This window comes from Pyrgilauda ruficollis, unplaced genomic scaffold (assembly GCF_017590135.1).
Source record: "Pyrgilauda ruficollis isolate IOZ18807 unplaced genomic scaffold, ASM1759013v1 scaffold23, whole genome shotgun sequence".
NCBI classification, from domain to species: domain Eukaryota; kingdom Metazoa; phylum Chordata; class Aves; order Passeriformes; family Passeridae; genus Pyrgilauda; species Pyrgilauda ruficollis.
In genome coordinates, this window is record NW_024522539.1 from 14,397,609 (window position 1) to 14,423,523 (window position 25,915).

General features: G+C 42.6%; 2 protein-coding genes across 5 annotated transcripts in view; one reads left to right on the forward strand and one right to left on the reverse strand.

The window, feature by feature from the left end:
* The first annotated feature begins 924 nt into the window (after positions 1-924).
* Positions 925-25,909, forward strand: FAN1 (FANCD2 and FANCI associated nuclease 1). Of its 4 annotated transcripts, none has more exons than XR_005955304.1 (15): positions 925-985; positions 1,864-3,291; positions 5,494-5,634; positions 6,837-7,032; positions 7,348-7,581; positions 8,050-8,181; positions 9,275-9,383; positions 10,114-10,233; positions 10,723-10,887; positions 11,815-11,983; positions 14,593-14,696; positions 16,041-16,235; positions 16,638-16,846; positions 16,917-16,970; positions 17,538-17,671. XR_005955304.1 is itself a non-coding variant. In XM_041469366.1 (15 exons), exons 2-14 carry the CDS (start codon positions 1,986-1,988, stop codon positions 17,673-17,675), a joined length of 3,138 nt encoding a protein of 1,045 aa, XP_041325300.1. In that variant the 5' UTR covers positions 925-985; positions 1,864-1,985; the 3' UTR covers positions 17,676-17,721; positions 25,383-25,909. The 4 variants fall into 4 exon arrangements, 3 of the variants coding, with proteins under 3 accessions (XP_041325300.1, XP_041325299.1, XP_041325301.1); XM_041469366.1 differs by lacking the exon at positions 16,917-16,970 and adding an exon at positions 25,383-25,909 and having other exon boundaries at positions 16,638-16,766; positions 17,538-17,721; XM_041469365.1 differs by lacking the exon at positions 16,917-16,970 and having other exon boundaries at positions 16,638-16,766; positions 17,538-17,776.
* The window catches only part of MTMR10 (myotubularin related protein 10), a 36,181-nt gene continuing 28,862 nt past the window's right edge, over positions 18,597-25,915 (reverse strand). The window contains exons 14-16 of the mRNA XM_041469368.1: positions 24,494-24,664; positions 23,508-23,690; positions 18,597-22,999 (exon numbers count right to left, since the gene is read on the reverse strand). Coding sequence (XP_041325302.1) covers positions 22,400-22,999; positions 23,508-23,690; positions 24,494-24,664 — 954 coding nt within the window. The 3' untranslated portion in view covers positions 18,597-22,399. The remainder of the gene's footprint in view (positions 23,000-23,507; positions 23,691-24,493; positions 24,665-25,915) is intronic.

Below are 25,915 nucleotides of genomic sequence, written 5' to 3' on the forward strand. Positions count from 1 at the left end.
AGGAAAGATTCTTGGTGTGGGCAGATACCTACTGGTGTAAAATACTTGACATGTGCTGTGACTGTACAGTCTTTTTAAGCTATAGCCCAGAGCTTTGTATCTGCTGTTATAATAGCTCTGGATCTATAGCAGGAGGAACTGCATTTATTGAAGAATTTAGGATGTATCCAGGCATTTAAATTATAGAAATTATATTCTGAAATTGTGATTGGCAAAGAGGGAGGACGCAAAAGATTTTTAAGCCTGTGGTAACCCAGAGCTAGGAAATTTTTAACTTAGACTGAGTCTAAGAATGGTTTGGGTTGGAAGGCACCTCAGTGAGGTCATCTTGTCCGACCTCCCTGCTCGAGCAGGCTCATCCCAGAGCACAGGGCACAGGATTGTTGTGGAATAGCTCCAGTGAGAGACTCCACACACTCCAACCTCTCTGGGCAGCCCGACCCAGCGCTCAGTCACCTGCACAGTAAAGAAGTTCTTCCTCAGGCTCAGGTGGAACTTGTGTGTCTGAGTGCTGCCCTTTGCCCCATCCCACTGCCCGGCAGCACGGAGCAGAGCCTGGTCCCTGCCCACACCGACAGCTGGAAGTGAGGCCCCTTCTCTTCATGCTTATTTTTACCACTCAGGGGAATAATCTCCCATACCAGCATACCAGATTTCAGAGTCCATATGAACAATAAGCCTCAGAGTGAAAATATTTCACTATTTGCTCTTTGCTGAACAAAACCAAAAAAACCAAAAAAAAACTCACCAACAACAAAAGAAACCTCTACTTGCTGCTCCTGTGGACCTCAATTGCTTTCCACGCGTTGTCGTAAAGGGAAATTTTAAATCTGCGAGGGGCGTTTGCAGCAGCCCCCGCTGCTGTGAGGGAGCCCGCCATCGGCGCTGCATTGCTCAGGCCTGGCGGCGGGCGGGGCGGCGGGCCCGGCCCTCAGGGCGCGGCCTGGCCCGCGCGGCTCGGGAGCGGCGCGGGGCTGTGGTGCCGGTGCGTGAGAAGGGCGGGAGGCCGGGCCGGGCTGTGGGGGCTCCGGCCGGGCCCCTTTACCCGGGGGCTCGGCGGCCGAGGGGGTCCCAGCGCGGGGAGGGGCGGGCGCGTCAGGATGGCAGCCCGGGAACCGCTCGGGAGCGTGGGCCCCGCCGCCCGCATCACCTGGAGAGCGGTGTGGAGCCGCCGGCTGCTCCTGGGCCCGGCCCTGGCACAGCTCGGCCCGGGCGCGCCGCGGGCTCGGGCAGCCGTGAGGGTGAGGGCTGCAGGCAGCCCGGAGAGTGCTCTGGAAACGGGTGCTTGGCACCGAAAATAGTCTGTCAGTAGCAAACAAGACAATGATAAAATATTCCCAGCGACAGGACGAGGAGCAATGGCCATAAACTAAAACACAAGAAGTTTCACCTCAGCATGAGAAAGAACCACACACTGAGGGTGGCAGAGCACTGGGAGAGCTGCCCGGGGTGGTCACGGAGTCTCCCTCTCTGGAGACATTCCAAACCTACTTGGAAGTGTTCCAGTGTCACCTGCTCCAGGTGACCCTGCCTGGGCAGGGGGATTGGGCTGGATGGTTTCCAGAGATGCCCTTCCAGCCCTGACTGTTCTTGTGAAAATTAGAGAACTTACCTGTTTGAATTCCAGGTTCAGTTGCTGATGTAAATGCAAGCTTTAGATTACTTTTCCATTTATTAAGCCGTTTAAAGGCAGCTGCAGTGCTCAGCTTGCCTGTGGTGTGCTTCCCTGCCTGGTAAGGCAAGCTAGAGGACAGTAGCATTGTAAGTTAAGGATTGCTTGACTTCTGTGCCTCTCTTCTGTTCATCTTTGTTGCATCTGGTACCTTGGAAGACCACTCATTCAATGTATTTTTTTATTTCAAGGCATGTCAGAGGATTACAGATGGAAAAGGAAAAGCCAAGGAAAGTCTTTTAAGTATTACAAAATAAAGAAATGTGGCCTGAATGGAGTAGTCTGTGCCACGTAATCGCTGTGAAGTTTTGTAATGGCAGAAGCTAGGTCTTCAGGAATTAAAAGATCACGAATAAGTTTGTCACTCAGTAAAAATAAGAAGAAAAAAGAAACAACAAAAAAAGTGGAAGTTACAGGAATACCATCTACACCTTCAGCATCACCCTCTATTACTTCCTTTTTTAACAATGCTCCCCCTGCCAAAGTTAGCTGTCCCATGTGTGGGCAATTGGTGCCAAGATATGGAATAAATAAGCACATTGATGAAACATGTCAGAGAAACCGTGGTGAGACTGGTGCCATTGATGCTACACTGAATTCTTTTTGGAATAAGAGTCCCCCAGCTGCAAATCTGAGCAATAATTCCAGCTCATATTTTTCAAAAAACTTCTCAAATCTAGAAACAAGTCCTTCCAAAAGTAATTTATTGAAAGCAGGAGGGAGTGCAGCACAACAGACTAGTCCTTATTTTAGCAAAAATGGTTCAGTCTTTAGTGTGAACAATGAATCCCAGGCTCGAACAGTTAGAACAGTTTCCTTGGGAAGCTTGTCTGCCAAGCTGTCCAGAAGATGCTCTCAGCAGGGAGGAAAACAGGTCCTGTATGAAGAGAGCAACTCTTCACCTCCGGCTGTTCACAGTGCAAGTGCTGCAGCACCTGATGATGATGATGATGGTGGTGAGATTGATGCTGCGCAGAGTTCTCAGAAAGAAAATCAGCCTTCTCAGAGAGAGCACCAGGAACAACATTTTCCAAAGAGGGAATCTGAAATTCAAAACGAAATAAACAAATGTAATCGAGAAGAGTTTGTGGATATGGTTCAAGTACAATTACTGGCTGATAACAGTGATGACAAAAGGTTCCCGTCTTGTACAAGGAGCACCAAAGCAGAAAGCAGCTCTGAAGGTGGGACACTTAGTCCTGATAAATTTGAAACATCTCTAGCCACCCATACTTCAGCAGAGCTGACCAGTAATTTGGAAATGGAGACTCAGCCTCACACTGAGGTTACTCCTTCAAAGACAGAAGTGAACGGTGGGACAGAAAATTGCTGTAGCAGGGATGATGCAGAGGTACTTCCTGTGGAAGTTCTTGAAGACTTTAAGAATGACATGAACCATACTTTGTTAGAAACTGTGGAAAAGACAGAATCTCAGGATTCCACTGGGGACATTCTTGACAAAATAGATGAGGTCCTCTCCGTGCCCAGCTCTCCTGGTCACCCATACTACCTCCAGAATTTTTTAGTAGTGCTGCGAGCAGTATTGCAGAATGAAGATGATGTCAGACTATTTAATGAACAAGATTTGAACATTATAACCAAGTTCTACAAATTATCAGGTATCTTTTTATTTTAAATACATTTCCACATTCCCTCTTGTAATGGAACATTCTTGCATAGTTTTATGTGAGAAGTGCTATATCAATTGACCATGTAACTTGATGGATTTTTTTAAGGGAAGAAGCTCCTTCTTCTCAGTAGATGTACCCCTCAGTAGCTTTTTTAAAAATAAACTCTGCTAATGTTGTTAGATACAGCTCCTGAGAGAATGGGGGGACACAGCCTTACTCAGCCCTCCCAGCAGCCTGGCTTGCATCCTAATGGATCTGAGCTGGCCATGGACACAAGCAGCCAAACCTGGGGAGGTCTGCAGAGCACTCCAGACCAAAAGAATATTACAGTAGGGACATCTTGGAGCTTGATAATGCCTTGTTTAGCTTGTGGTAGTTAAAGGGGAATATATACAGAAAGAAAGCAACAAAAGTCTTGTTACTGGCTCTTTGAGGCGAGCAGTAGGTGCACCTCATTTACATCCAAAGATCAGGAATAAACTCACAGTTAGGCCAGTAGTGCAGGCAGGCATTGGCTACTGTGACAAACACTAAAGGAGGTGTTCAGGATACACCTTCCCCACGTCCACACTCTGTTCCCTGGACATGAACAACACTGATCAGTAACAGGAGCTTGTTCTGATAGATAAAAGAGCTTCTTGTGTCTCTCTCAGTAGTGTGAGTTGGGAATGCAGAAAGAATTACTGCAAAGCGGTGCTGATAAATCCATGTCTGCCCTGGATGTGAGGGTCACAGATGAAACAATCTCTCTTTGCAGGGTAGGAAAGATGCAGCAGTTGAGCTGTGAAAAGTGAGAAGATAGCACTAAGTCAATAGATAACAAATCCTGGACCACTGACAGATGGATGTCATTGCCTTCAAGAAATACCAGGCAGGATACTTTAAAAGTTCAGGTAGATGAGTTATCTGTCCCACATGAGAAGTTTCTACCCTTTTCAGTTATCATAACACAAAAAAAGGCACACACCTGTTTAGTACTATGAAGTTGCTTGAATATAGATATTTTCCAGTATTTAATTATTTTCTGCTGAAATGTCTACCATTCCTCAGTGAGATGTCTCTAACTCAGTGTAAGTTTATGAAGCTTATGAAATGATTATTGCAGCCCTGGTTTGATCAGTTCCATAGTCTGGAGATAGAATGTCCATGTGTTAACTTTTTTCTCCAGAATGATAAAAACCAGGGACAGACATTAAAGGACTTACAACCCCACAGAGAAAATGACAAGCTTATATGTCTGAATTTAGTTCTGCCAGTGAACTGATCCTGGAAAGATTCTATTAAAGAAAAGGCTGAAAAAGTCTTACAAGGACAGGAGAATTGTTAAATAAGCACTTAATGCTTATCTGTCAATTCTTAAGTATATCTAGGTTGTGTAGTGTTTCAGTGTTTTTTTATTAATGATCAGTTTCAGTTAAGCAGCAGCAGACGGGTAGAAAGTTTAGAAGTTAATGGGGGTTGAATTAAATATTCAAAAGGTTTTTGCATATAGTAATAATATCTAGACTATTTTTAGCTAAAATTTAATAAGCTATTTTGTTGAATTTCAGCATTGTTAGTATTTAAAAACTCTTTCTAAAGGGTACTTTAAAAGAATACTTCCCTGACAAAAATCAAATGAATAGGAGTTTTTTTTTTCTCATTGTTTTCTTTCAGTATATGTATTAGTATAATTTGGCTTATCTTTGGAAAAATAAGAACCTGAAGAATGCTGCACAGAGAGGTATTCTGTGATTATGAAATTATTCTGTCAGACTGCAACTTCTTTTGTTCTCTAGCGTTAAATACTTGGCTACTGAATGATTGTTTAACAAAGCAAAAAGACCTATTTAACAACACAAAATGCAGGGTTGAAAAATGAAGTTCTCCTTTTCTATGAAACTAAATTTTTCTTGAAGGGTAAGCATGTCAAAGGCATTTTATTTTAGTAATGTACATTACCTACAAAACATGTTGTAATACTTTTCCACCCACAAAAACTTAAAGATTCTAATGAACTTATTAATTGCTTGGAAAGGTAAGTCTGGTATTTTGCCAAGTCTGCTTGTGGAACACAGGAAGATTTAAAATGTGTTTTAGAGAGTACCTGCATCAAAGTAATTTTTCTGGTTAATATGGTGATTGTGCCTAGTACTGTGTTTGGAATTTACTCTTCTTTTGGTCCTTCCCTGCTTTAAATAAAATTTGCAGTTGCTGGGCAGAAGTTGTATGTGAGACTTTTTCAACGCAAGCTGAACTGGTTAAAGGTGAACAAAATAGAGTATGAAGAGATAAGTGTGGATTTGTCACCGATAATTGAAGAACTGGCTGAAGCCAGATTCCTACAAACCGGTAAGGCCAGCGTTAACAAACCTTTAAAATACTACAAATAAAACCTGAAGTTGTGTCATGTTAGAGATCAATGCAGTACATGCTTGTCTGTGCCTTGGGAAGAGAATAGAGGAGCAGATTAAAGGCTTCAGGTAGATGAGTGGTCTTGTGAAAATACAAATACTGCAGATTAGATAATAGAGAACACCACCTTTTCTGAACAGCATTTTTTTATAACTCAACAGAATTTTTTAATCTTTGCAGTTGTTTCTTCAATCTTTGCAGTTGTTTTGAAGTTGTAAAGGGTGTTCTTTTTGTGGTTATTCCCTTCCTTCAAAGTAGACCTGTGAAAAGGTCCAGAAGAAGGTGCAGGAGAATTTCAGGGTGAACCAGACAGCACTGTTAATTTTGAAGAACCTGATGCCTGTATAACTTAGGTCAAAGTTAGAAGGTGCTTATATAGCTTAAATGTAAGATATGAATATAACCTGATATAGCTACATAACCTGAATCATAACTTTTATACCTATATAACCCGAATCAGTATTTTTATACCTATATAAGCTGATAGAAATAACTTTCTATACAGTGTAACAGAGTATGTGGTTAGCTAGTTGCTTAATGCTGAACAGACAAAAAAAAAGAAGAAAAAAAACCTTACCAGGTGGATAGCTTTAGAGATAGATAAATATAGTTAATGAGAAATTGGTAATGTAAAGCCAGTTAGCCACAAAATAAGAAATTTAGGCTGTTAGGACCAGACAGACCAAGGAACACCATAACTGCATGCTCCAAAAACAAAGTTGAAAAGTTCAGCTGCGAAGAAGACTTTTGAACCCTTAATTAAAGACCCCCAATGGCCACTGAATTGGGGAGTTGCAAGGACAGTGCAAAAGAACTGTCTAACAACTATCAGATCATACCATGTAAATTAGTTCTGGTGTGTATGTGATGATGTTACAGTAACACAGTAACACTGAGCAACACTAACTGTATAAATATACCACAGCACTTGGTCAAGGTGGGTGAGTTAGGTGGAGAAATCCTCTTCACCTGCAGCACTGCAATAAGCAAATACCTGTTCTATGGACACCAGTCTGTGGGGTTTTATTGCCAGCCTACCTTTTGGGCATCAGACCTAAATCATTAGATTAGTACTAGGTTGTAGAACTGTGAGCTGTTGCTTGACACAATAATATAACACTGGATAATTTTACTTGTAGAATCTGAATTGGAAGACCTGTGTGAAGGGTTGGATTTGCTTTCAGCCCCTGAGCTAAAAACACTGGCAAAAATCTTTCACTTGCCAAACCCAAATGGTCAGAAACAGCAACTCGTGGATGATTTTCTGAAGTTGTCAAAGCAGCGTTCAATCTTCAGCAGGAGTCAGGCTGGTATTGGGACAGTGATTTTAAAAAGGTAAATGCTTACAGCTAAATTTTGCATGTGAATGGAAGTTGTGCTTCAAGTGACTGAAATCTAGATGCCTTTTCAAGAGAGGAGTGCATTTACTAAATTTATTAATAAAAAGGGTGACATTACATTTCGGTTCACAGTGAGTCAAAGAGAAGGGTAAATACTAAACTCCATAGTCTCTCTGCTTCTTTCAAGGAAAATCAAGTTTATACCTTAATTGGCTTGGAAAAAAGTCATTCTCATACTTCATTCACTATGTTTTAGTTTTTACAAGTCATGGTAAAAACCATGTTACAATATTTTTATTTGTCCTTCCAGGGTGAAGGAGCTGGCTGGAAAATGTGTCAGGGTCTGCAGAGGCGCTCGGGCTGTCTTTTCCCGAATCCTGCTGCTGTTTTCACTGCCTGAGTCGCTGGAGGAGGAAGAAGCTGGCAGTGCTGGTCAAGGCCTGCTCTCCACAGTCCTTAGGGCAAACATGGGGCATATGGTGTTCCCCAGTTACACAGTAAACAGGAAAACACAGGTCTTCCAGGACAGAGAGGATCTCATCAGGTAGGGAGAGCTTTGGCAACTTGGAAATCTGTTCATTTCTGGAAGAGCTTTACTGCAGCACTTGTGCAGGCAAATAAGAATTCAGATGTAGAACTCCAGATGTAAATATGTACAAGTGCTAATTTTGCAATTATTTTAAATACATTTTTGTATTGAGGTAGGACTTGTAAGTCATAGTGGCTTGCATTTTGAAACAAAATAGCTTATTTATTTGATTCATGATCATCTGATGAAAGCTGTTTCTTCATTTGCTGTGCTGATTCTGAGCTAAACAAAAATTATATTCTCTAGTGTTTTGTAAATTTAAACATAATGTGCCCTGCTAGTTTAAACTCTGCTAATCCTACAAGATTAAGAATAAAGATGGCTGCATGGTTCAATGTCTTTAGAGACTGTAAGGGAAAGATTTTTTTTCTTTCAACTGTAGATGCTTTGCAAGTGTAATAAAGTTGTGAATTTTTACCACAGGTATGCAACTGCTGTTCATCTGTCAAATGATATAGCCACTGCAATGGTAAATGGGAACTGGGAAGAAGCTAATAATCTCTACTTGTATGCTAAAGAAACCTGGAGTGAACTGAAGAATCACCCCTCTTTGAGGTACTGAACTGGAAACTGTAAAGTGTATTATCTTACCTTGGATGCTTTTCCTTTGGACAGAGGCTTATCAACTAGAGATGTTATTTAAACCTGATAAAGCAAGAGACTTTAATGCTCTTGAAAGCTTGGAACTTCCTGATTGTTTAGCTTTTAAGTTACAACATGAAAAGACCTTTTTTATAAAATCTTGGGAAAGAGTTGGTAGGCATGGATATAGCACTAAAACAGTTCTGTTCTATGTGCCAATGCAGGAGAACAAGAGTCTTATTTTTCCCTTGTCACAGTTGTTTTTTAAATGGCTTTCAAACAAATGGCAATAAGCAGAAATTAAAATTGACTGTGAACAAAAGATGTTGCAAATGTTATGGGAAAACATGCTGGGTTATTCATGTCTTTAGATTTCCAAGTGGGTGTTGCTCAGGAAATGTTTCTGAGTATCTGGGACCTGAAATAACACTTACTGGGTTTGAAGTGTACTTCATCAGTTTTTTTAATTATTTTGTTTTCTGGCTTAATGGTACACCATAAGTTAAAGCCTTATGTTTGGCATCATATTAAATTCCATGGCAAGTGATTTAAACTAACATTCATAGAGGGTCATATGGAGGTCTGTTCCATTTTACACTGAAGACAGTGGAAAAATCTATTTTGATTTTAAAAAGACACTCAAATGTCCTGAAATACAGAGGTGCCTACTGAAAAGATGTTGGTCTTCTTTTATGGCGGGAAATTCCTGTGTGAGTGCTTTTCTTTTGTTCAGTTTTGTTTCTGAGGTGGAACTGCTGACTTATGAGAATGAGTTGGTAACAAAATATGATGTAGTAAGTTGCTGTTCTGCATCTGTTTTAAAACTGATTAACTGATAATTCTACTGGTGTTGAAACTAGAATATGCTGTGCAAGTGCAGCTTGCACCTGCTCCCTAAGCCAAGCTATTGCCTTACCTTTGGGTTCTTGACTTTGCAAGATGTGGGGGATACTCATTTCAGATCAGTTTGGATATATAAAGCACTTAGTTTGGTAAATGCTTTAGATATAAGTATTCTTAGTAAACTGACATCATTAAATTGATCTGAAGTGCTCTTATTTTTCAGCTATCACAGAGTTTTACCTGATTACCTGCGACGTTTCACAGTTGGCTGGGTGTACACAAGAATCCTTTCTCAAGGAGTTGAAATTCTGCAGAGACTTCACAAGTATAAGGTAAAGTGGTGAGGTGACTAGAAATATGTGCTTAATTTTTGTACATCAGTTTACATTTCTGATATGGCTGGAAAATGGTGGTAATGTTTGCCAAGGCTTGCTACAGTTCTAGTAACAAATTACTTTTAAGGGAAAAGTGCCTCCTTTTTGTGCTGCTTTAGAAACTTTTAAATTGTTTTGATTTCTGCTTATGCTTTGAAGATTTATCATATGTAATACACCATAAAACTATTGTTGAGATATGCTGGTTTCATTATTTAAAGATACCTGTATTTCAGTAGATTTAGCTATTGCTTTTAAATAAGAAAAATCTTGAAAGAGTAGTCTTCTAGAAATCCCTGCCTCTTCCTTAGGGAATTAACATCTCCAAAGGCCTCTGACTTACGTGTTAAAGTAAATCAGATTATTTTGAAAAAGACTTCACTTCTGCAACAAAGCAACTAGTAATACTTAAGATATTTTTCATATACAATAAGAGATACAGAAAGGATAAAAATGCTGTGTTTTTGCAGTTAACCTTGAAGTTTACATAAAAATGTCTCTGTTCTAGAGTTTTTAAGATACACGTATGGATCTGAAATGTGTATTTTGGGTCGTGGAGTAAAAAGTAGGTTTGGATTGTCCAGAGACAAAGTTTCTGTACTATTCATTAATTAGAAGGGAAAGTGACAAGCTAACTTGAACTTGGTTTTGTAACCCAGTTAATAAAAGTACAATCCCATTGCTACAGGAAGCAGTGCAGCAGCTGCAGAGCCTCCTGGCCCAGGATGTGTATTGTGCTGACAGCAGAGGGAGATGGTGGGATCGGCTGGCTCTGAATTTACATCAGCACTTGAAAAACACTAAGAAGGTATCTTCAAAACTGCTGCTGGCAAACTGGAAACACTGCAGGCATTGTCTGAAAAGATTTTTTACAAGTATTTCTTGTGGAAAGAACAGTGGAGTATAACCTCCTAAAAATGCAGATTTTGTTGGGAATCCTGAGGTCAGACAACCAGTTTCAACTAAGAAAGTGAATCCACTTCCTTAATCTTATACTGATCAGTAGAAATTAAGTGGAATTTTTTTACTTTACTAGTATAAATTTGAATCCAGAAGCCTCCTTGTGCAAAATGTTACTCATTGGTTAGAACTTCACCACTCAGTTAGCAAGGTGGCCCCGTTCTTACACTCGCATGTTTGGGCTTCAATCAATTGCTCTTGAGCAGAGGGGTGTGCAGGGGTCTCAGTGAGTTGTTGTGTGTCCCCTTCTTTGCCAGGCCATCGGCTGCATCCGGAGGGGGCTGGCAGACCCGTGCAGGGGTCTCAGTGAGTTGTTGTGTGTCCCCTTCTTTGCCAGGCCATCGGCTGCATCCGGAGGGGGCTGGCAGACCCGGCCGTGCGCACCGGGCACCGCCTGTCCCTGTGCCAGCGCGCCCTGCGCATCAGGGACTCGCCCAGCTGCAAGCAGTTCCAGGGCCTGCTGCAGGACCTGCCCCTGCTCACCGTGCAGGATGTCACTCATGTAAGCAGGGGAGCACCAGCTCCTGAGCTCTTTTACTTCAGACAAGGAAAAGTCATCTGGGAGAGTTGTTACAAGCTGTGCACCAGCCTCTGACTGACATGGTGCAGGAAAAGGAATACAAATGTGTTTCTAAAACAAAAGCCTCTTGTAATCAAATACTTCTGCATCGGTCAGCTTCTTAGCTGAAGTTAGTCAGCTGTACACTGATCTAATTTGCATTGCTTTATATTTGTTATGGATGTGATCATCCATAAACTCCACTAATTTATCAGTAATGCCCTCAGAGCCTTTCTGGCTGAAGAGTCTGATCAGATCAGTGCATTGCCTCTGGTGGCTGCAGGCCAAGCATTCTGTGTGATGCAAAAAGTAATAATAACCTTAGTATGTTGTCAACATTAGATTAATGGCTAAAAAAATGCCACTGTTCTTTTAGAACCTTTGGAAGTTATGCACTCTAAATATGTGTTATGCAAATACTCAGCATGAGGCACTTGCATCATATTAGAACAGATTTTTTAAAAGTCTGTCTTTTCCATACCATTGTAAAGATAATTATTTCTGGGCAAAATCAGAGCAGAGCCTCACTTCCTCTCTCAGCCTCCTCACCACATGTCTCCCTGCAGCCCTTCTTTGTCTCAGCCCAGAGTCTGTCTCCTCACTTTTCTGTGCTTTTGCTCCTGGTCCTGCATATAGAAGGGCTACATTCCCATCTGCCCAGAATTTTTTCTAGACATTTATTTTCTTAAAAATGTGCTGGTTTATAAAAGCTAAAGGGGATGATTTCACAGGAATGACAGGTTAAATTTTATTCAGTGGATTTTTGGAAACAAATCTAGTTCTGATTTTAAGAAAACTGAAAAGAGGATTTTGTGCTAAAGCTTTTTAAACGTGATGCTGGAAAGTAACCAAATGTTTTAATATGTTCAGGTTACAATCAGTGGAAAGATGTGTCCTCAGGCGGGAATGGGAAAATCTGTGTTTCTCATGGAGGATATTGGTGATGGAGAAGGAGGCCAAGACTGCAGTGTATCCACAGTCATGTGCTCAGTTGAGGAGCTGGCATTAACTCATTACAGGAGGAACGGTTTCGATCAGGGTAACAGTACTGTTGGTCTGGGGATATTTGGCAGTAAAATAACTGTGGGAGGTGATTTACTAATTGGTTTAGTTAATAGACCAGTTTTAGCTGATTTCCTTAGACCAAATTTTGGGCTGCTTCTGTTTTCTTCCCAAACACCTCTAATACACCACTTCCTTACCAAAGTGCTCTAACATATATTTTCAACCTGACCTGCTTTAATGATTTGCTGCCTTTGTTTACCAAAGGTGGTTTTGAAATGTATTAGGAAAAACCCCAGTGTTTTTTCTTCATCTACACAGAAAATCACTTACTTTGCCTTCTTTACCATTGCTCAGCTAAAGGTAGAACAATTTAGGTTAAAATGCTTGCATTATCCTTTAAGGGTGTGTCACTAAGGAAATGTAAGCCTCCACTGATTCTTGGTACTAGGTGACCATGAGAACAGGATATACCAATAGCACAACACTGCAGGATTTTTTGAAAAGCCTCTATTAGTAGTATTTAGTGTATTTTTACAATTTAGGAATTATGAAAAGCCATCAGCTAGTAAGAATATATAGGTCTGTTTTACAGGAAAAAAGCAAAATACAAAAAGGTAGGCAAGTTATTTTTGAAGATAAAGTTTGTACCTTTCTATAAAATATATATTTTAATATAGTTTAATTTTATTGATAATACTGTTGCAGCAAAAGTGGCCATATCAGAAAAAGGTAAAGAGGAAGGGAACATTATTTAGAATTTGGGATAATTGTGCTGAAATCTCCATTCAGTTCCTTACTCCCACCCACTCACCACTGGTCTCCTTGGCTCAGTACAGTTGTGAGCACACAGTGGCCATGTGTGATTTAGTGATGATCTGGAGTGCCCATACCAGTTCCATGCACACACCCCAGCACAGTCATCCTCTCTCATATGTGTGAGGTATCCTGCATGTATAATATACTGTATTGCGTGGTATATAACAACACCCATATTCTGGGATCTGTATGTGTGCTGTGTAACATTACATATACTGCTATAGATAATGTACTGTACTAACAGACTAATAACAAACACACCTCACAGAGTGGCTGAGGGAGCTCTGGGGGTCACCTTGTCCAGCCCTCAGCTCAAGAGCCAACTCTCCCAAACCATGTCCTGCTTTAGAGTATCCCCAAGGAGGGTGAGTCCACAGCCTCTCTGGGCAGCCTGTACCACTGCTTCGTCACCTTCACCGTGAAAAAGTATATATGTATGTGTTTGCATACATAGACATATGTATGCATATATATGTCATACATAGATGTGTCTCCCTAGGTTCACATCTATATAAATGTTCATAGAATCACAGAACCGCTGAATGGTTTGGGTTGGGAGGGCTCACAGTGGGCTCATCTGGTCCAGCCTCCCTGCTCAAGCAGAGTCATTGCAGAGCACATGGCACAGGATTGTTGTGGAATGGCTCCAGTGAGGGAGACTCCACAGTGTCTCTGGCAGCCTGTTCCAGTGCCCAGCACATCATGTAGAAGGCAGTCAGGTTCAACAGGCATTATTTAGCTGTAGTGAATCCATGCTGACCACTCATGATCACCTTCTTGTCATCCATGTGGACAGAGATGGCCCCCAGGATGAGGCACTCTGTCACCTTTCCAGGGAGTGAGGTGAGGCTGACTGGTCAGGACCTCCCTGGGTCCTCCTTTCCCTTTCTGCAGAATGGGTGATGTTTGTTTTCCCCTGGCACCTCTCCTGATGGCCACCACCTTCCAAAGATGATGGTGAGTGGCCTCACCACGGTGTCTGCCCACTCAGCACCTCTGGCTGAGCCCCTCAGGGCCCATGGACTTGTGGATGTCAAGTTTGCCTTGGTGTTCTCTAAGCCAGCTCTCCCAAGCCAAGGGAAGGTTTTCCAGCATTTCTTTCCCCAGGTCTCCTGGGTCAGAGGTCCTTGAGAGCTGGTCTTGGCAGTGAAGACCAATGCAAGGAAGGTGTTCCAGAGCCCTGCTCTCTGTGTCCCCTGTTACCAGGGTCCCCCTCCATTTAGCAGCAGGCCCACATTAGCCTGAATTTTCCATTTGGTGTTGAGGAATTTGAAGAAGCCCTCCTTGGTGTCCTTGACGTGTTGTTTTCACATGATCATCTGTGTGCATGAACATATAAACATATAGGAGCACATGTATGCATGCATGAACACACATGTATTTGCAAATATAAATACGTATACGTATAAAGGCATAATATATAATATTTACAATAAAATAGAACAGGTACATAGAATAATATTTTATACAAGAATCTAATTATATACTATAAATGTATGTCATGTCTTGAATATATTATATATTATTATTATCATCCATATAGTATCTTTTTTTTAATGTTAAAAAAGTTGTGTATTGAAAAATTAGCCCAGTAAGCTTTGTGGGGGCCAGGCAGGGATGGAAACTGTGCTGCAGCTGAAGGGCCCTGGCCTGGGAGCAGCAGGCTTGGGGAATGGGGCAGGATGAGCTGCATTTGCAGCTGACACCAGCTGGCCATGAACCTGAACGTGGCATATTTCTGCTTTGGGTCGTCATGGTTCAGTACCTCTTCATGTGACATTGCTGTAGAAATTAATGTTTCCATTTTTATTAAACTCTGCCTTTTAGGTATTCATGGAGAAGGCTCAACATTTATTACACTGTATGGGATTCTAATGTGGGATATCATTTTCATGGATGACATACCTGACGTGTTCAGAAATTCCTATCAGGTAATTTTGAAAAGCTTCCTTCAGTTAATTTGTTTTCCCATGACTGTAGACTCAATAACCATGTTAAAATCTTATTTGGGATTAGATTAACATTTTATTCTGAGGGATTTTCTAGACAGATCTTGGTGTTTCCTTCATCTTATTATTTGTTATATTTGGTTTACTGCCAAGGCCTCCTCAGTAACCAGTTGCTGTGTCGGTCTGGATTCACAGTCAGGGAGGGTGGGATTGGTCTGGTTAAATGCTTGTGTCCTGTAGCTGAGCTCGCTGGGCAAGGTGCCCTTGATAGGCAGTGGAGAAACACTGCTCTGCCCCAGCCTAGTTCCTCTCCTTGGAAGATGACACATTCCATTGGATAAAAAAAAAAAAGGTCTATTGCTTTTCAATAGCCTTATTTTTAAACTCAGGTTTGTTAACACCCCCGCCCACCCCACCATTTTTTTGGGATCATCCCTCCTTTTTGACAAAGAAAGAAGCAAGCACACAGCATTACACAGCCCTCTCCAACAGCTCCCTGTAACACCCGAAGGTCAGTGATTCCAGGTGAACTTGTGACTTTATTTTTCTTCACCATTTCAAGCAGAAGTCCTTGTGGCTGAGCTGAAAACCAGCAGGTTCACGAGTAGGACAGGAAGGGGACAGCTGTAACTCCAAAGACCATATAAAGCTGAAATGGAATTCATACAAATAGCTCTTCTTGTTGTCCTTGTTAATGCAGAGCAAAACTGTCATGATACTCGGGCATCAACAATGATGAGCTCACACCTGATTCCATCCATCATTCCTAGGCTGTTTTTTGTGGGATTATGTGTGCCAGCCATTTGTGTAAGGCTGTTTCTTCTGGCCCTCCATGCTCAGCAGTCAAAGCTGAATTGCTGCAGGGGCTTTTCACACCCTGAGCGCCCAGCGCTGTCCCGGGGCTCTTCCTGTGGCCGCTGGAGGAGCGGCCCCAGCTTCATCACGGCTTTGTTCTTTCACCTCAGACTGCTCACTGTGCCTGAGCAGTCTTGATCCTGATTCCAGATCTGCCTGGAACCTTACTGCTCAGAGCACTGGGAATGCACAGGATTCTTTGTCTGTTAAAGGAAACCTCTGTCTAGAGTTCAAAACAACAGAGCAGAGGCTGAGATATGGCCAGTGTTTGTGGCACTGGCACTGGGTGTTAAAACATACGCAATTTTTTCCCCATTTAATAAATATTTATATTGTGGGCATGTTCAAGATAAATGAGCTCAGTGTTTGATTGACTTTGTAGTTAAGCAAAATATTAAGTGGGACACTGTCATTCTGGGAACAGCTGCTGTGGTGGCAGTTCCTGAGAGCTGTATTTACCTTTTCATCCAGACATCCCCCCTGGATTTATACACTGACAGCTTCTATGAGAACAGGAGGGCTGTCATCGAGGCCAGACTCCAGCAGCTTCACACAGCTTCCTCAGAGACGCTGGCAGAGTTGGTTGCTGATGTCTGGACCACTCAAGAGGGAAAAGCAGCAGCCCTGGTTAACTGGGGACGTTTTATTTCCCTCCAGCAAGTCCAGGTAAGTGGCTGTTGCCCAGCATGGGCACTCCAATTAGGCTTGACATTCAATTACACATGGCCCTAGTGTGCTCATAGGTTGTATTGAGGCGCTGAGCCATGGCAGATGGAGAGTGGTGGGAGGGAGAAATTGGAATTAGGGATTATTGTGCTGAAGTCTCTGCACGGGTAGAGTTACAATTTTCTCATATGGTCACTTTTCCTGTAATAGTAGCTGAGAACACAGCAGGAAAATTGATGTAAAAAACATCTACTTATGTTTCTTGTTATGTTTCTTGAGACTGAACCAAGAGCTGAGGTGGGCCATCCAGTATTCTTGGAACAGTATTCTTGTGAGGGCTGGGAAATGGTTCTGCAGGAAATGAAAACCAACCCAAACCAAGTAGCAAACCTTCTTTTGCAGAGCCTGGTCTCTTGCCTTGGAGGAACGTTCCTGAGCGGTGTTTTCCGGCGGCTTTCCAGGGACCTGCGGCACTGCCGGGGCGGCCTGCCCGACCTGCTGGTGTGGCGCTCCCACAGCCGCCACTTCAAGGTGTGTGGGGAGCACGGAATACCCAGGGCCCAGCTGCCTTCTCTCCTGTAAAACCCTGCACTTGTCAGCCCACACAAATGGTAATTCCCTGTGGCTCTGGGGGCTGCCCTGCCCCATGGAGCACTGGGTGATTATCTGCTCCTCCAGCAGCTGTGCCGGAGCTTTAGTGGGCGTAGGGAGCAGACACGCTCAGCACTGCCTAAGGTTGGTGTAGAAAAAGTCTTTGATTAATCGTAATCTAAAGCAGCTCTTACAATCAGCCACACATTGACTGTTGTTAGCAAGGAGTTCTACTGGCACCACTTAGGTGAAATATGGACTGTTGGAGTCTACAGCTGTGTCTGTGTCTGCTACAGAAATTGAGTAAACAGTCACGGATGGTGCCTTGCACAGTAGTGGAGTAGCTACTAGAACACTATTGGACATCTCATCTGTTGGAGCAGCTTGTTATGTGTTTATGATACAGAGCTGAATAGCAGAAATTAGTTCTCTAGAACACCTGAATAAGTTGCTGTCAGTATGAGACATCTTCATTCAAGAGGGCTTCTGTTTCTGTTTAGGTGGATATTTACTATATAAAATTTCATTCTCTTACAGTTAAATTTTGAAATATGGGGTAATAATTTGGCACCCAGTGGACCTTCCATTGTGCTAAGATCTCTATTATTTTTGTTGCAAATAACAGCCATCAAAAAATAATTTCTTTTGTGGGAGCTATTGATCCTCAGTTCTTCCAGGGACACACTTCTAACCATGCCCCTTTCCTTGCAGCTGGTGGAGGTGAAGGGCCCCAACGACCGCCTGTCTCCCAAGCAGATGCTGTGGCTGAGTGAGCTGCACAAGCTGGGGGCTGCAGTGGAGGTTTGCCATGTGCAGGACGTTGGAGGCAAGAGCAAACGCCTCAGCTGACAGAGGTTGGATCATGTGGGGCACTCGGCTGTTCTTAAAGAAACGGGTAGCACACACCAATGGCTGCTGCTGCTGCTTATTAAAAATAGTTCCTTCTAAAAGTCTGGTTTCTTGGAACATTGCCATAGTCCTTTTTAGCACAAAACATTCTAAAATGTAATTTGAGAAAGCTGTCAGTATGATTTACTGCATGTCACTTCATGTTCAGAAGAGGAGAGTCCTTCCCTTCTCTCCACAATTCCTGACTTATTCTCTGAGGTAATCTGGGGTTTGCCCAGCAGGGAGGAAGAGCTGCCTTCACACTGGTACACCCTCAGAACATCCCTACAATACAGAAACTGGGCCATCAGTTCCTGCTCATTTGCTTGGTGCCCTTGTGGCCTAAATTCATTATGTTGGACAGGTCTCCTTGCAAGGTGTGAGTTCAGCCCCTTGCCAGGATTGTCCGGTCCAGTGTGCTTCTCTGCCTGACCCCACTTACCATTATGTATTTGAATTTTGCACTCGCACATAAACAGATACAGGTGTCAGAGAGTAGGGCATAAAGCATTAATGCTGTTCTAATGTGTATGAAAGGAGAATTTATTTAACAGCCCCTTGTGTTGTATCTGTATTAGCTGTGTAAAGGGACATACTTCTGCTAGTAGACAGGAGTCGGCCAAGATGACCACATTCAGTATAGTCAGTTCTGCCTCACATAAATTGATGAGTTTGCTCATTCAGGAGTATGTCAGTCAGTTGGAAATAAAAAGATGAATTCCCTTTTAAGACACCAAAATCCTGTGGGTTTCTCTTAATTTTAACACACAGCCAACATCTTTTCTCTGGACTTTTCATCCTCATACTAAGTTCCCTGTTATGAGAAATTCTGATCACCATGCAAACTGCAGACCCTATAACAGAAAATAGCAAGAAATAAGATAATTTGCACATCATTTTTATTAATCATCTTTCTGTAGCACAGTGTCCATGCTATTCTTGGAAAAAACCACACACACACAATTTTTTTTTGTTAGGGGAAGGGAAAGAAAACCACCTGAAGTTCACTGTGGAAAGGTACGAACTTTTATTGACTCTAATTTACTTCACATTCACAACTCAGCATCAGGATTTTATAATCTTCCTGCCACTGCTACTTTACTCAGTAAGTCATTATCAGGCACAAAGGTTTTAGTTTCAGTTGAAATGGTGAACTCTAAACCATCACAGCAACAGCATTATAAACCTACTGCCTAGAGCAATTTGAGGTACAGATTTCTGTCTCTTGGTTAGAGGCAAATTTAAAATTTCGTCTTTTGCTTAAATACAGTTAGAATTTTTTTGGTTTTAATATGTTTCCATCTGAGAATAAGCCAAAAGGTTTGCCCAGCTTGCTACATTTTCATTGAAACACAAGGCAGTTAATTGATCAGAGTGGTATTGCAGGCAGGTGCCCATGAAGCGCACGTGCAGGCCTGGGCAGACACGCACAGAGCTCTCAGTGCGCTTCTGGAGGCCCAGGGCAGTGCCTGGAGGCTGAGGTGCCACCACAGCCCAGCCCTGCACTGGGCCCAGCTGCTGCACTGGGGCTCAGCAGCTGCAGCAGCAGCCGCAGAGCTCCCCCTGTGTGGTACAGAGCCATGACTCAGCCAGGAACAGCTGCAGTAATGCATATTTTCTACAAACACAAAAGGATGAGCTGCTTGGTAGCTTTTCTACTCTTGCAACACAAAAATGGCATTTAACGTTATCTTGCTTTAAATGATGAACAGAAATGAAAATTTGAAAATATGTGTACATATATATACACAGACATATATATACACACTTGCATGTCAGTATATTCTGTACACAGAAGTAAGACACATACTCCCACCCCAAAATTGCTTTTGAAAGTTATTAAAGATATTCAGAACAGTCCCCACTGACTTGATAAGGCAACTGTGCAGAGTGGAGAATATTTCAAAATCAGCACTTGGTACCTGTCCTTCAAAAGTGAATCAGAAAGTGTCGAGCTGTTGAACTCAGAGCAAGCAGCAGCATCCACAGGCACAGCAGCTGCTCAGACTCCTCAGCAAGGTCGTGCACACAAGGAAGCAGAACCTTGTCTTCAAGTCTAGGGAAAGGTGGAGCCCTTCCCTTCCTCTCTGCAGGAGGTGCCTCTCTGCTTACCTAACTCCCTTTTTGGAATGGTAGAAAATTTCTTTTTATGTCTGTTTGGCAAATAGATATTTTGACAGGTTTTGTTTATTATAAAGGCATATTATTTTTAACCCTCTCCCATGCTATATATATAAAATACAAAGTCCCTCTGCAGCATCTGTACACATCTTAGAACTGAAATGTAAAAATGTGTGAAATCTCCTTTATAAAAGACAGTTCTGTTTAAATATAGTACCCATTTTCCCCCCAAAGGGTACTAGCCTAAACATTTTTTAATTCCAACAGCTGCTTTTGTGGAGTAATTTATTTACACATTTTTGGTACCTTTAATCCAAAGAAGTTATACTTTTAAGGAAAGAAAAAAAAAAAAAGACATTATAGTTTTAACTGTAATTTTAAAGGAAAAAAATTGGTACCAAAAGACACTAAGCACACAGGTTGAGGTCTTTATGTCAAGTATCAGGCCAGGGAAAGCAGTGAGCTAATGGGAAAAGAGGAATGGCAAAAGCAAACATTTGAATAATGAACAAGTGAGATGACTACTCCAGCAAGCTTGGAAATAAACACAACTGGTTTGTGGACCATTTAACATGCTCAGCTCATCTTGCAGCATAATTAGGCAATTGAGGTGAATACATGTTTTTTCCTCACAAACAGTTGCCCAGAAGTGCCTGGCATTGTCACAACAGCCTGTGCCTGCCCACGTTGTGCACAGCACACACACAACAGCTTCTTTGCATAGGAACAGGGTTTGGAAGTTCGAGAAGGTAAAAAAGGAAGCCCCCTCCCCTGACATTGTTCATCTTAGCATTGGCCCTGCCTTGCTTCCCTCTCCAACCCCAGCAGTGCAAGCACAGCACAGCCTTGGAGGTCAGAGAACAGCCTGGGAGCCAAACCCCACTTTGTGATTTAGGCTGTGCTGAAGATCAGTTTGGGTTTACAAAGATCTCCAAATCCTATCCCCTCCTTTTTTTTTAAACTCGAATACACTGCACATTCCCATCCTGCAGCTTTCTTTTTTCTCCACTGAGAAAACTGAGAGCAGCTCTGAGTCCATTGTATAAGGCCTTTGGTGCCCTAAACTGGTGAGGCAATACCTGGATAGAGGCTCCGTGTCAGTTCAACAGTGTTGGTGTTTATACAGAAATAATTTAATACAAAATACAGCCTCGCTGTTCAGAGAAGGCAGCTGACAGGAGCCTTAACCTATGACAACGACACATCACTATCTCTCCAACCTCCTGGAATTCTTCACACTCCTGCCTTTCTCCCTGTGAGTCCTTTTGTGGCACAGCATCCAGGGAGAGGCATCATTTAAAAAGCTTTCAGAACAATGAGGAGGCTGCTGCATTAAGCAGAAGGAGGCTGTTGGATGTAATTCCCTCAGACAGTGCTTCATTGCACTGTCCCTATGGATGTGCAGTCTGCAAAAAGAAGGCACCACTATACTGCTCTTCTTGCAGCACCTGCCTCCCAGTGACTGCAGCACCTGCACCCCTTGTGGAAGTGGCAATGAGGAGCCAGTGCTCCTTTCTGGAACCCGGCAGGGCTCAGGTATGAGTTCTGCTATAAGCTACTTCATCCTGCAAAAAAAATGAGGAGAGGGATGGGAGGGATCAGGATCTGTGCAGGGATATAATGCTGAGTATTTGAGATGCTCTTATAAAAAGGTGAGGATCTTGTGGGACTTACAAACAAGCTTAGCCTTAAAGAGGGAACACCTACTGCTTCTTCTGGATGCCTGTTGTTTCCAGAAATGGAGAGGGGGAAGTGGGGGATGGAACAAGAACTTGCCACAACAATCTGTTTTAAAAAGTTGGGGGGGGGTGTCAGCTGCATTAGAGTAATCCTGCTACTGTTTCCTCCCAATTAAAGGCACTTCTAAAGCTACTGAAATACCATATCTACAGTAAATGTTTTAAGGTTAACAGTGCATTGTCCTGATGTGGATTTCTATAGTCTAAAGTCAAGCTCATGCCAAAGAGCACAAATCTGACTAATTGTTAATGAACATATTTTGGGGACAGAAAGAAAAGGGAACAACCCTTCCATGGATACACTGCATTAGCACAATGTAGGGTGATCAGTCATGGAACATTAGTATGTTTGTATCTATGCAAGTAAGTATTACTCCTGAAGAGGCAGTCTGATAAAATAGTACATTCCCAGATTCCAGCTGTCAGTTCATCTCCACTGCACTACTTTGGCTTTCCAGCTGTTTTATCAAAGGGTCACTCCAGTCACTATCTGGGAAAACAAAGGTATTTCAAGCAGAGCCCTCACTAACAACCACACCAAGCCTGTCAATTAGCTAATGAAATGCTCTATCACTTGTAATGAGCCAAACCCCCAAGAACAGGAGGAATTGGGGAGCAGAAGCCCCAGCAGATGAGAACTGCTGAAGACAAAATTGTGCGATTTGAAGCATTACTTGCCTTGCTTTTAAATATTTGTGCAAATCTTACGTAATGTTTGTATATAAAAATTATTACAGCTTTCAATGCCGCACTTAGCAGTGTTAAGTTAGAAAAGACAAAATGATATGCTGTATTCTCACCAAACCTTTAAACCTCCACATCACCTCAGTCTTCATTTGCAAGCGTCTCAGTGGATAGCCAGATTTTGGCTCCACTTAAAAATTTGCTTAAAGGTGTTCCCAAAATGCTCCGTCTGCATAGGTTCCCTACAGGAGAAAATGGGAATGAGGAGGAGAGAAAGTCTGGGGTGCCTGAGGTGTCATTTAAACCATTTGCTCTGAAGTACATCCTGCTTTGATCCAGTTCTGAGCAGTGGCCTTGCAAGGAGGAGTTGCTCTTGTACTGCCGCAGGCTGCGGTTTAACATGTCCACCTCGTCTGCCAGCAGGGAAACTCTGTGGAAAGCGGTGATGGAGCCCCCGTGGTTGATCTGGGCCTCGGGAACCCAGCGGAAGTAGCAGAGTTTCCACAGTTTTATTTGTGTTCCAGAGAGATGGGGCAGAATGACGCCGTGCAAATCAACGGGCTTTGCAAACCAGTCTCTGAAGTACTGCTCCATACTGTGGCTCTGCCCTTCTGCTGACTGGAAAAACTCCGGCTTCAATTTTAGTATCAGAGAGTTTCTTCTTGGAAGGAACTCCTGCTCACCGATGATTCCATTTTTTATTGCTGGAGGGACACCTCGCAATGTGGAGCTGTAGTTTTTCTGCAGAAAATAAATACTGGTAATTTTCCAGTTCTACGTTCATTGGAATAGCAAATTTCCCTGAACTGCCAGGGTGCATGATCCAGACAAATGCTGTGACCTTTAAATAGTTCTGAGCTTCTGAGTCACTGCTGCAGGGCTCACAGGGCAAACTGTGGCCTTTAAAAAGAAATACATATGGTTTTTTGTAGCAACAAATGATTGACTTATAATCAGTATTTACTGAAAATACTGACAACCCCAGGGGAAAAAGTGGCCTGTCATCACTTTTCCAAAGGTGAAATAATGCAAATGTTGGCAGTGACTCAGCCACATCAGAAAATATCCTAAAACACAAGGCTCAACAATTTACATCGCTACTTCTACAGAAAATAATTTCTTTAGGCTGGGAAGCCAAGATAATGAAGGCTCCTACTGCTAATCCAAGGACACCTGCAGCCTCCCCAGCAGGACCCCTGAGTGAGCGCGGCCCCAGCCGCAGGCACAGCCCCTCAGAGCCCCCCAGTACCTTGGAGCGCTTGAAGGAGCGGAGGGCCCCGTTGTGCACGCTGGGCGTGCTCTTCCCGATGTACAGCGGGTTGTGGAACAGCAGCCGGTCCCGGCTCGTGAACTGAAGAGACCAGTCCCAAACACACGGAAACCTGAGGCCCTTCTCATCACCCAGCTGAATATTTTTGCTTATAGCAAATTCCTGCAAGAAGTTAACAGGCAGATTAAAATCAAAGAAAATGGGCTTCTTCATCAATCTTAAAACCAGCGTGTAACTATTGGGCAAAGAGGAGCAGGGTAGCACAACAGAGCAGCAAGACAGCTGAAGAAAACAGTTGCTCTGCATTTGTGCAGTTACTTTTCAATTCTATTAAATTGTTTGTTGGCTTACTCTTAACCCCCAAACTCGCATTTTGAGAATTCACCAACAGTCCCTCAATGCTCTACTTCTTTGTAAAGTTGCTACCTATAACTTTAAAGGGAAAATATTTAATGAAATAGGTAAGTTTCACTTTTATCAGCCATCACAGTTCTGATAAGTTTGTTTTCAAAAACAAATTTAAGTGTTCAGTTTTCTAAATGCCTCCATTGTGCATTACTATTGGAACTTTATGCAGCATCTCCAACTTTTTCAACTATTTAAACAATTATGTCAAGAGATTTCAAAGTTTGCCTGAAGAGTGGAATTCTATTTATTGCCTGCCATTCTACTTTTTTGAGTTCCAGATACAGATTTGCTTCCTAGAGGAGTACAAATAACAATGTAGAATAGCAACATTTTCCTCAGGAAAAAAAGCAACAAATAAATTCAATAGACTTTCTTCTTGAATAGTTAGTCACTGTCTCTGCACAGACCACCTGAAAGTCATTATGATTGTATTTGCCACAAACAAAGTGTGACAACTGGAAGGACACACAGGAAGCATTTAACTGGGATGCTGTTATTTCCAGGGGGGCAGGCTGCAGCCTCCTGCTGGACAAGCAGGTGCAGCCCCTCCTACTCACAGTGCTTTCCTTGACTCGCTGGTGAGGGCAGTTGAAGAGGAAGGTGCCGAACAAGGAGATGCGGGCGCTGTCGTACAGGATGGTCAGGTACACCTCGGAGAACTCAAAGGCTGCTGGGTATTGTTCCAGCAGCTGCCAAACGCAGTCAAGGAACATCAAGAACAAAGGAGACTGGCAAAAGAAACAAGGAATGATCAGATTTAACATAAGCTTTTCCCAAATCTTTGCAGTTTTGGTATTTGGCTGTACCATTGGTACGTTACTCAACCATAGGGTAAACTATTTGGAGTATTGCATTTTTCATGATTCTGTGCAACTGTGACACTCTATATTCCTGTTTAGCTTCTTCTTTCTCAGCACTACCTTTGCACAGCTTTCCATTCTGTGTAAAATGGGCTCCCCTCATACTCATGCAGCTGCAAAAATCCTTTCTGCCATCTATATGTCCCTCATAATTTGCAAATAAGTGCTTGTGTTAGCCTTCCTTGCCACTTGGCCTTGGTTTTACAATGTATTTTATTCCTTTGAAATGAGTGGAGAGCTTATGATTCAGCCATGCTAATTTCTCACCACATTTTCTATCTCTTTTCCATAGCAGCCCATGAATTGCAAAAGTATAAACTATCATTTATGTAAAGCTTTAGAAATATTTTCCCTTTCCCATTTTCACTTTTCAATATATCCTTTCCTAGGGCCAAAATAGCTGCTTTTCATTATTTCCCTCTTGGCATCTCATTTCTTTATCCCTTCATGCATTTTCTCTGCTTGGTGCTCAGTGCCCTTGGTTTAAATGTGGGTTCCATGCTCTGCAGATGTTCCTGTTCTGTGACTCTGGACGCTGTCCCTGCAAAAGGTTCCTAACCTGGGTCCTCCCTGCTTCCACCTGCAGGTAACAGCCCCTCCTTTGCCATGAAGAGGCCAAACAAGAGCTGGCAGCGCTGGAAGCCAAGCCCTGTGCTCCCCTCCTTCCACCTCCTGGCAGCCATATCAACTCTTGCAGCTGCAGGGCTTCTCCAGCAGCTGCCTGCTCTGAAAGCACTGCTGAGTGATAACACCACAGGGATGGAAACAGGGATTGGTAAAACACAGAGCAAAACCATCCCCTCCAACCCCACTCCTCACCTCCTTTGGTTTCAATTTGAAATGTGCCTGTGCTAGTGCTTGTAGCAGTGAGATGCTTTCATGTGTAACCCTGAAGCAACATGAAAACCCATTGGACTGCAGCTGGTATTTTACTGATTCTTACTTGGCTACAGAGGGTAAAGAAAAAATACCTCTACCCTGGAAAAAGACTTACTTCCTCTGATACTACTATAATGAGATTTAAAAGCATTGAAACATATTTTTACTTTTAGATTTCTGTACAAATACGTTCAGGATGGTATCAAGCAGATACTGTGATCACATGCAAATACAATTAAT